The sequence below is a fragment of the Lynx canadensis genome, chromosome D3, assembly GCF_007474595.2.
Source record: "Lynx canadensis isolate LIC74 chromosome D3, mLynCan4.pri.v2, whole genome shotgun sequence".
Taxonomy (NCBI): domain Eukaryota; kingdom Metazoa; phylum Chordata; class Mammalia; order Carnivora; family Felidae; genus Lynx; species Lynx canadensis.
Genome location: NC_044314.2, coordinates 70,668,533 through 70,679,249, shown reverse-complemented (window position 1 = coordinate 70,679,249; position 10,717 = coordinate 70,668,533). Strand labels below are relative to the sequence as shown.

The window sequence follows — 10,717 nt, the reverse complement described above, 5'->3', positions numbered from 1 at the left end:
AGGTTTGGCTTGGGAGGGTTAATCGCTGCTAGTTTCTTTTCAAACTGCAGAGGAGGGACCTGGCTGGGATCAGCGGGAAATCCTGCCCCCCCCCGCCCCCCCCCCCCGCTGCTGGCTGGGCGGGGACAGCTGGCCTGGCTGGGCTGCAGCCTTGCTGGCCAGGCGGGGCCATCCTTGGGGGAAGTGCCACCAACAATAGCCAAGTCTCAGAGCTTTAATAAAGTGCCTACTGTGTGCCAGGGCTGCCCTGTGCCCTTGACCTGGACCGGTCAGGTCCCCTCTATGAGGGACTCTCTTTTCCCCAGACTAGGTCTCAGGAGAGTAGCTCAGGGTTTGAACATGGCTATTATGGGAATACTCTCATGCAAGGATCAGGGGCATTTGTTGAGTACTTACTGTGTGCCAGACCGTCTGGTGCTAGGCTGCTCACATGCATCATCTCACTGAGTCCTCATGACTGAGTGGGCTCACACCCCAGTGTCCTAGATACCCAGGTGGTTCCAATCAACCCTCTCCTCCAGCACCCCCACCTATAAAGAGTGAGGAAGGCGGGTAACTAGTAATAGTAATAGCTAACACTTACTTGGCACCTACTGTGTGATGGGTCTCATCTGGCACTGGGAACTGAGAGCAAAAAGTGGGGAAGGAAACAGCCAGTTCTCAGGGTTCCCAGTGTGGTAGGAAGGGAGCCCCTGGGCTGAAACAGGGATGAGGCACTAGGGAGGACAGAGCACAGGGACCAGGTGAGGGGACTGGGAGTGTGGGGTGGGATGAGCCTGAAGTTTTAAATCAGTGGTCAGGGAAGGAGCTAAGAGAAGGAGCTGTGGGGATGGCTGGAAGGAGAGTGTTTCAGATAGAGGGAATGGCCAGTGTAAAGGTCCTGAGGTGGGCGTGTGATTGGTGTGTTCAAGAAAGAGTTAGAAGGCCTGTGAGGCTAGGGTGAAGGTAGGGATGAAGATAAAGGGATTGGGGGCAGATTGAGTGGGGCTTTGCAGGCCATGCCTCTCTGCAGGGACATGGGAGCCATGGAAGGATTTAGAGCAGGGGAGGGGTGTGACCTGACTTAGGTCTTAACAGGTACTCTGTGGTTGCTGTAGTGGGCAGGCATGAACCCCAGAGGAGACCAGGTGGTGCCAGTGAGGGTGGTGGAGTATGGTGCCTCCTGGCTATATTTGAAGGGAAAGCTGGTGGGATGTGCTGGTGAGTTGGGTGTGAATGTGAGGACAGAGTCAGGAATGGCTCCTCGGTCTGGGACTGCTGATACCTGGGGAGGAGAGGCTGCTGGAGATGGGGCAGGGGAACTCGGGGATCAGGGTGGAAGATCAAGATATGGAAACTAAGTAATTTAGTCCTCAAAATCATCCTATGTGGTATGATGTTTTTATGTGTTCTCATAATTTGAGGAAACTGAGGCCCAGAGAGGACAAGGGATGTGTGTGGTCAGTAGGTAGCTGTGCAGGAATTTGATTCCTGCTTATTATCTACCTTGCTGAACTACAGGGATCTGGACATAAGAGAGGTTAGATTGAACCTGGGCTCTGCTCTTGGTCACTGGGTGAGATAGTTAAGCTCTCTGAGCCTCAGTGATACTATCTGTAAAATGGGACAACAGTAGTAGTCAGATCACAGAGTTGTGAAAATGGTATCATTAGTTAGCAGTCAGGGCATATGTCTGCTACTCCTCTGAGGAGGAGGGGATGGGGGCGGGGGCTTGCTTCTCCCTGTCTCCCATACCCTGAGCCCAGAGGCCCACTCCAGACCACAGGCTCCAACAGTCTGATTACAGGACAGGCGGCAAGTGTAGGGCTGACTGGCATGGCCAGACTCCTGGCCCAGGCCATGGAGGACCTTGGCTTTAACCCCCTCTGTTGTGTGGTGGCCTCTCCTGTTCCTTGCAGGACCAAGGGAAGTCACAGGAACTGCTGGAGGGACAGGAGGTTTGGGCTATGGTTTGGGCTATGTCCTGGACCCATTCCCACAGACCCCGGAAGCCACTCTGGTGTATAGAATGCTGTGCCCCCAGTGCAGGCATGGTCTTGCCTGTGGCCAGTGGGCACATGGCCAGATTTCTTGCCTTCACTGCTGGGTGCCAGGGGATAGTGTTGTTGGCCTTGGTTGCAGATGGAGGTCAGATGATGGCCAGGGAGTATTCAAGCAAAACCCTCACTGGCAGGACTCAGCCCTGGCACCAGGCAGCTCAGGGGCTGGTTGGGTCTACTCAAAGCTCTGCAGGCTAGATTGAGCCTGTGAGCACAGCCTGGCTGAGTGAGTGACCCACAGGGGTCCTGAGGCTGCTCTGTCCCGATGTGGATCCAACCATGATTGACTGCTTGCTCCTGTCCCGGCTGTGGGGCAAGTGACCCTGAGCTGCCTCCCGTGCCCTCCATGAGAGAAACCAGAAAGCCCCAGAGGGCCTGCTTTCCAACCTTGCCTCCATTATGCTGCTCATTGCCTGCCCTGTGCCCGGCAGCTCTCAGTGAGCCAGCTCTTGGCCCCGGTGTCTGGGGGCTTGGCTCCGGTCACTGCACTGTCCTTGGCCCCACAGCAGCTGCAGCCCTGGAGCCCGACGTTCCCTCCCGTGGAGCAGGTGAGCCACTGCCTGCAGCCTGTTCACGTGCGGGGCATAGACGGGTCTCCCCACTGACTCCTCAACCTTTGCCCAGGACTGTGGAGTGTGGCCTAGTGGAACCATGAGGCTGTGATGGAAATTTTTATTCCAAGTGTGACTGACCAAGAGCTCTTGGAGAGTTTGGGGCAGGGTGTGGAACCTGACCAGGACCTTTTTCTGAGACTTCTTCCTCCCATCTCCCCTGCTCCTGGCTACCACTGCCCCTGCTTTCCATCCTCTTCCACTTCCAAGGGCACTGAGCAGCTTTGTACAGCCCTTTGAGACAGGGCTTGGAACTCATGCTGTCTGAGGTCCTCTGGGGCCGGTGCAGTCCAGACGTTTCTTTTGGCTAAGAGAAATCTCGGCCCTTCTGACATGAACACTTCCGCTCCAAGGCCTAGGCACCTGGGACGTCAATACCTCTTACAGGGCTATTTAGTGCTAGTGACAAGCCCCTCTCTAGGCAGGGACACGAGTGATTCCTGGGGCAGCTTCAAGCTCCAGGCAGGAGCTGGTCGCATGTGATGGGCTTTTGTGCAGCAGGTCCCCATGAGGACTGCTTGTTGTGCCTTAGCTCCGGCTGCAGGCCACGGGGGTGGCTAACCCACATCCGTTGCTGCCGGAGCACCCAGCCTTTCGGACACGAGACGCCTGTGTGTGGGGCTCTGTAGACCGCCGCTGGCAAGTCCCGTCTCCTCACCCGGGAGACTCCTACCCCAGACTTCTTAGGAAGTAAACATGGTGAGGTGGTGCTTGGCACGATGCCCAAGGCCGGGCATGTCATGGTTGTTTGGGCCTCAGGGTGTGCACCCTGGCTCTGATGCTTCAGACACCTGCCAAGGCTGAGGCGGGAGCCTCCTGAGCCCCTTGGAGGAGGAGCGCTGGTCTGTGTGGCTGGACCGCAGTGAGCAAGCCTGAGCAGGGCCGCTGAGGTCACAGGGGCCTCTGGGGCCAGATGGAGTAGGGCCTTGTGGGTCACGGCAAGTGCAGTTGAAGCCCTTGGAGAGTTTCTAGAATTGCAGGGACTTAAAGTGTCAGGAAGTCACTCTGGCCTCTGTGAGGCAAGGGCTGGAGGGGCCGAGGGAAGCGGGGAGCTCAGTGAGAGGCAACAAACTCGAGGTGGGAGGCCTGGGTGGTTTATACTGTCCTGTACTTGGAAGAGAGCCTGCAGGGCTGGGTCGTGGCTGGGGCTGGGGCAACATGAGACAATTTAGGAGGCAAGGAGGACCGTGAGGTTCCGGATGAGCTGAGGCGGAAGGAGCAGCTGGCTCCCGCCCTGCTGTAAGCCCGTCAGACACCCAGGAGCTGGCGCCTGGGAGATCAGCCAGGCGGTGAGAAGGCCTTCCCTGGTTGAGGTTGAGAGGTCAGAAGAGGAGGAGGGGCAGCAGCCATCAGAGGACTGAGAGAGAAGCATTGACTTGGAACCACTGTGGTCACTGGGGACTTTGAGAACTACGGTATCAGTAGAAACAGACGACTGATTGGAAGTGGGTTCTAGAAAGGGAGAGGAGGTAGGCACTAGGGGAATAGAAAAGTGGCTTGGTATCCAGAGGGGCTGATGAGAGGTTTCCCAAAGATGGGAAAAGAAATGCCTATTCATGAGAAATGACCAGGTAACGTTAAAAGACAAAGCCATAGAGATGTTGAATGTATGCCTAGGTGGGCTGGGAAAGTGCAGAGGACCTGTCCCCATCTGCCCCCGAGGAGCACAGGCGAGTCCTGTGAGCAGTGAGGGGCATATGAGCTCCTCAAAGGTTTCCCAAGGTCTTGCTCTCATTGGGCAGGGGATGGAGGGGAAATAATTTATTCCAAATTCTTATACCTGCCCCTAGCAAAGGTGGCAATCTCTCCTTGATGCTTCAGACACTAGCTGGCTTTTTAAATATTTTTTTAAAGTTTATTTTTATTTAGTTTGAGAGAGAGCAGGGGAGGGGCAGAGAGAGGGGGAGAGAGAATCCCAAGCAGGCTCTGCACTGCCAGCCTGGAGCCCAACTCCAGGCTCAGAATCACAAGATCGCAATTTGAGCCAAAATCAAGTCAGGCACTTAATCGACCAAGCCACCCAGGGGCCAAACACCCTTTTTTTTTTTTTTAGCTCCAAAAAACCAGAGTAAAAATTTCATACATGTTAACTTTTGAAATACGGAATAACATAAATGCTAAGAGAAAAGCTGGCGATGTTATTCTTGGGAGTAAGTAGGAGTTATACAGGACTCGGGCTCACTGAGCATCATATTATATGCAGGGTACTTCAGAGCCAGGAGTCCTAGTTTTCAACATCCCATTTCCAGAAGACCTCCCCACACAGAGGTCAATCAGGACTACGTGCGCAGCCCTGCCCTAGCTGGTCTTTTTTTTTAATGTTTATTTTAGAGAGAGAGAGAGCACAAGGAGGAAGGCAGGGGCAGAGAAAGAGGGACAGAATCCAAAGCAGGCTCCACTCTGTCAGCGCAAAGCCTGATGCAAGGCTCAAACCCACAAATTTTGAGATCAGGACCTGAGCCGAAGTTGGACACTCAGCCGACTGAGCCATCCAGGCGCCCCTAGTTGGTCTTTTTTGACTTGGTATGTTAAGGCCTGCATTTCTTTCCAGTGCATCTGGTGATTAACTTACTCGTAGACTGGATTACACACAGTTGCTTACTTGGAAAATCTCATCCCAGGTAGGCACATCAGAGCCTCAATCTCCGAATGCCTGAAATCACCCACACGCAGGAAGGAATCCAGACTTAAATCTGGCCTGGACCTTTCTCTTCATGTAAGTCCAAGAAGAGACAAGACTCACCAAAAAGACATGGAGGCGAAGGGTCTGGGGCTCTTCTCCCTAACAATTTCAGAAGCACGCCCACGGGAAAAAGGCCTGGCCTCTGACGTTGCACAACCAACCGGGGAGAGCTGAACAGTGGCCTCTATTTACCAAGTTCTCGAACCCTGACCCTGTAACATCAAGGAAGTGTCCCATCATGGAGGAGGAAGTAAAAATAAAATGGTTCCCGTTAGCAGTCACTGAAACAGACCTTCATTCTGAAGCGTGTGGAGCCTGACTCAGAATGCCACTAAGCCAGGACACAGCCTGGAAGCGGCAGTCACCCGTGTCCGTGTGACCAAAGGGGACGTGCCTAGCCATAGCACCGGGCCCTGACACAGCGCTCCTCCCTACAAATCAGACGGACCCGGGCTAGATGTCCCCATCTGCAGATACAGCTCAGGGTCAGAGTGACACCTTGGCTCCGTGCTGGCAGCACCATGACTGACATGGCACCGTTCTTTGTTTTCACGTCCCGACCAGGTTTTCCCTCACAGGACACTTGAAGGAGCGGTTATCTGGCGGGTCGGGGCGCACTCCAAGGAGACAAAGCAGCGACTGTGGAACAGAGGCCGAGAAGGATGACTGTTTATAAACATTTGGAATTTTATTTAAAAAAAAAAAAAAACAAAAAAAACATCACAACCATGAACATTGTTACAGTTAGAGGCCCTCTTGGTTCTCCACAATGATACTGAGCATGCTCACAAGGGGTTCCCATTGTTTAGTCTTAGTTAAACAACCATCTTTAAAAGAAGGAAAAAAAACTCGGCACACTACCATTTAACTTGTTTTAATGTTTCTTCACAAATGGTGAAAAATACTAAAGTACAGACAAGGAATAATCATAATGTTGTGGCCAACATTATAAATATGGAATTATAAATTTAAAACATTTTCTGGTTTAAAAAATAAATCTGGTAGTCAATGCAGCTCTGCGGGGTCTCTGCGTCTAGTAGGGCCGGTCTCTGCGTTCCTGACGGTGCTCGCCTCTGCAAGGCGGAAAGGGGTGATGAGTTAAAGGGGGGGGAATGAGAGGGAGCTTCCCACCCCCTCCCACTGGAGCCGGACCCACTCCAGTCGGACAGGAAGGGGCTGTGGCCCCGACGCGCCCGGTAGCCGCAGCTGGTTTTCACCATCACATACTTATCCATTTTCCCGGGGCCTCCACGCCCGCCTCTTCTGCCTCCCATCTGTTCCATCAAAGGCCCCGGAGGCCCACCGGGGCCACCTCGTCTTCCTCCACCAAAGCCACCTCGGTCCATGCCCCGGCCACCACGGAAGCCACCTCTGTCTCCACCACGGCCACCTCTGAACATTCCACCAGGACCACCGCGGTCCATGAGGCCGCCTCTTCCTCCTCGCATGCCACCAGGGCCGCCTCTGCCACGGTCACCACCTAAAATAAGGAAAAGGACAGATCAGCAGCAAGACAGGACGGAGGCTGCTATGGACGTGCCTCAGAGGCTGCTCAGGATCTGCGACCTCCTCCCAGAACAGAAACAAAGCAGATACTTTACTTGATCTGAATATCTGGGCCATACTTTATTTAGGACTCGAGGACCCCACTGCCAAGATTGCACTTACTGCAACCATCAGCTTGGCCGTCAGCAGCGGGACTTTACCAAGTCCACCAAGTTAACAAGAGAGGTTTATAGTACGAAGAAGCTGAGGGGATGCTCCCAAAACCTATACCTACCCGGGGGTGGAAAGGGTGGTGGAAGGAAGCCTTCAGGCTTCGGGGCCTTACACTGGTTGCATTCTGTTCTCCAGGCGAAGTTCTGGTTTCCACACCCCCTGCATAAAATTGTATCACAACAGAAATCACCAACTGAACTAAGGAAGTTAAGCAAAGGCACTCACTGTATTTCCACCAGCATAAATATACTGGGGTCTGGGTCAAACACCAGTAAGAGGGTCTGTCGACAGAAACTGGCTTTAGAGCCACCACCTCAGGCAGCAAGGCACCCAAAGGACTGAGGTATGATCCAGAAAATGTCTGCAAAACCACACACACGTGGACCCCAGGAGTCCACTGGAACCATGACTTCCTTCAGAAGGCCCCCCATCCACCCCACCACAGAGCAATCTTGGTCCTCATTACAAAACCATCTAGATAAAAACCATCCAGTGGCCCTCCTCTCCACAGTGGGAATGGGTAAGATGTGACTTCACTAGTGCAGACTGTCAGTTTGTCAAGAGAAGTACATACGGATTGGGGCACTGCCAGTCTCCAGCTCGGTGCTGGACGTTTCCTCCTCCGGATGGGTTCCCCCGGGAACCCCGGGGCCCTCTTGGGGGAAAGCCACCTCTGTCTCCTCCACGGCCTCCCATGCGACCCATGGGGCCCCCAGGACCTCCTGGGCCCCCTGGACCTGCAGTAAGAAAAGAGCCAGTCACCTCTCCACAGCACTAGATTTGCTGCAGGGAACACCCTAGCATTAAAGGCATTCGCAGAGAGCACAGCTGTCAACTGTCCCATCATCGGCCCCAGACATGAGGGCCCAGCCCTGTGCCTTCCACGCACATTATTTCAGTTAGCTCCCACAAACCGTACAAGAACAGGCATTTCATGCAGATGAAGAGACCCAAGCAAAATAAATATAAATAAATGGCAGCCCTGGGCTGATAGCCAGGCAGTGGTTCCCAGGCACGCCAGCACCCCCCCACCCATCCGGCCAAAAAACCCGTTCTTCTCTTCCTTTCATTCCTGCAAACTTTTGCTGTTGGTATTTAGGGGTTCAGTATTAATTCTACATGCCTTACTCTTTCTAACGGGCTTGTTTACATTCTAGAAATCAAGTTTCTCAAAGACAAGTGTGCCATAAAATGCCCAAAGCAACACAGAAGCAGCTCAGGGAAGGTGTCTGGTAAATACCTCCACGGAGCGGTGGCGGCATCCCTCGGCCCTCACGGGGAGGCATACCACCCCGCATGCTGTTCATTGGAGGCTTCTTCCGAGCAAGAGAAACCTTAAGTTTGCTCCCTTGAAAATCTTTCCCTGGAATAAGAGAACAGAATACCAGTTACTCCCAACTCTTCCCTCCTTGGGGGATTAGGCAAGGCTAGAACACTCCTTGCTCACAATCCACCACCACCACACTCATCCCCTCAACCCCAGCGCAGCACACGTGCTCCACCCACACTCTGCTCTAAGATCGTCACTGGCAAGGCCATAAACACCTTCAAAAGCAACCTCATAAACCTCTGTACCCTAAGCCGGGGAAAACGAAGTGCACTGGCACCTGTGCCCAGAAAAGGGTGAGAAGTAGGGACAAGTGCATGAAAGTGGCGAAGAGAAAAGACCCAGGAGCTGTCCTCTGGCACTTTCAAGTTGGTTTTGTCTGCAGTGAAAACTCCAGAACCAATGCCAAAGGCCAAATGTATATATTGAAATGTATACTGGATTTCTGTGTGGCTGTCTGTACCTCCTGATACCCGTGCTTAGAGAAGCATCTACAACTTTAAGCAAGGTGGATTTGTAATAATAATGACTCAAAATAAAGAATCTCCTAATCCAGGGCCAGCAACTGGGCCCTCCCATGGCAGAAGGGAGCCAGGCATGTAGCTTCCCAACAGCCATCCAGTGCTCCTCTAGCACAGACAGAGGGTCTTCTGGCTCCTACGGCTCTCAAGTTCCTCCTTCCCGCCATGCCTTCTAGTCACACAGAGGGAGAACAGATCCTTGTCCCTAAAATTACTTCAGAGAACGATATTCTAACATACATCAGCAAGACCCTTGCTTCACCTGCAGGCTGATACACACATCTACTCTAAGACCTTCAGTGTGCCCCAGGGCAGGTGGAGTTAAGAATGCCAGTGAGCACCCCCTGTTGACTCTAGAGCTCCTACCATCAAACCACTCCACGGCCGCCTTGGCAGTTGGTGGGTCTTCATAGGACACTGTAGCATCGCCTTTGGGCTTTCCTGTTTCCTTGTCCAAGTAGATATGGATCATGGGTTGTCCGGTTCTCTTGTTCATCTAGGCACAAAATAGCACAGTTAGGCTTCTTTTGGGGGAAATAAAGCCCATGCAAAATTTAGATAAGCCCTTGGATCGTCCAAAGCAGTAATTTTTCCACACATACGCACATTTAGTAGGATGTTAGTTTATCTCCTGAGTACTGCAATTATGGGTGACTGATCTAAATTGCCATAACATACACACTTAGGTGATTTTTTTTCCCCTTAGGTGTAGGGATCATGAAAACCAAAACATGCCTTAAGTTCTGAAGTGTGTCAATGAACAATATAGGTTCCGTTCTTTCCCTAGTTGTCATTCTGCTGGTGTCCTTGCACCTGCCCGACATTTTGTGTGTCCATACTAACAGGCACCTGGTCAGAGCAGCCACCTCTTATAATGTGACAGTCAGGCTTTGATGCCATCACATAAGCTATGTCTCGCTTAAGGAAAAATCTTCCTTAAATCATTACAGGACTGAGTGTGCTAGAAGCATTCTTGACTACGTCTAACACAGCCAATTTTTCCTCCAGAGCTAGAACACATCACTAGCTTTTCAGGTGAACACCAGATGCAATGAGATTGTATTCAGGAGCCACACTGTACAAGAATATGGCTTCATGTGTTTTTTGCATTAAATGTGCGTATGATCAAAGTCTAATCTATACATGTTTGTTTATACACCTAGTGATACCTAAGAGTATTGACATAGAAGGCTTTCTTTTTTTTTTTTTAAAAGAAAGATAACTTTTGTAAGATTATGTACAGATACCTATATTTTTATAAATAACATATACAGATTGAAAAGAAACATGGAGGGGCACCTGGGTGGCGCAGTCGGTTAAGCGTCCGACTTCAGCCAGGTCACGATCTCGCGGTCCGTGAGTTCGAGCCCCGCGTCGGGCTCTGGGCTGATGGCTCAGAGCCTGGAGCCTGTTTCCCATTCTGTGTCTCCCTCTCTCTCTGCCCCTCCCCCGTTCATGCTCTGTCTCTCTCTGTCCCAAAAATAAATAAACGTTGAAAAAAAAAAAAAATTAAAAAAAAAAAAAAAAAAAAAAAATGGAAATAGCGGTATGAATGATGGGCTATGTGTTTTTTTAAAGGGTTATTTATTTTGAGAGAGACAGACAGCACGGGTGTACAAGTGGGGGAGGGGCAAAGAGAGAGGGAGAGAGAATCCCAAGCAGGCTCCACACTCAGCATGGAGCCAGCCGACGTGAGGCTCAATCTCATGAAGGCAAGATCACCTGAGCTGACATCAAGAGTCAGATGCTCAAGTGACTGAGCCACCCAGACGCCCCTTGGGCTATGTATTTTTAAAATCTCCTTTATTTTACAAAAT

General features: G+C 51.8%; 1 protein-coding gene and 1 long non-coding RNA gene across 3 annotated transcripts in view; one reads left to right on the top strand and one right to left on the bottom strand.

Annotated features, from left to right (window-relative positions):
• Positions 1–5,996: 5,996 nt before the first annotated feature.
• Positions 5,997–10,717, bottom strand: part of EWSR1 (EWS RNA binding protein 1) — a 27,996-nt gene continuing 23,275 nt past the window's right edge. For both annotated transcript variants that reach the window (XM_030292306.2, XM_030292307.2), the window contains exons 12-17: positions 9,267–9,396; positions 8,293–8,415; positions 7,627–7,789; positions 7,114–7,211; positions 6,561–6,813; positions 5,997–6,406 (exon numbers count right to left, since the gene is read on the bottom strand). In XM_030292306.2, coding sequence (XP_030148166.1) covers positions 6,367–6,406; positions 6,561–6,813; positions 7,114–7,211; positions 7,627–7,789; positions 8,293–8,415; positions 9,267–9,396 — 807 coding nt within the window. In that variant the 3' untranslated portion in view covers positions 5,997–6,366. The remainder of the gene's footprint in view (positions 6,407–6,560; positions 6,814–7,113; positions 7,212–7,626; positions 7,790–8,292; positions 8,416–9,266; positions 9,397–10,717) is intronic.
• LOC115498713 overlaps positions 8,341–10,717 on the top strand; it is a 3,860-nt gene continuing 1,483 nt past the window's right edge. The window contains exons 1-2 of the long non-coding RNA XR_003963925.1: positions 8,341–8,439; positions 10,507–10,511. This is a non-coding gene — a long non-coding RNA (uncharacterized LOC115498713). The remainder of the gene's footprint in view (positions 8,440–10,506; positions 10,512–10,717) is intronic.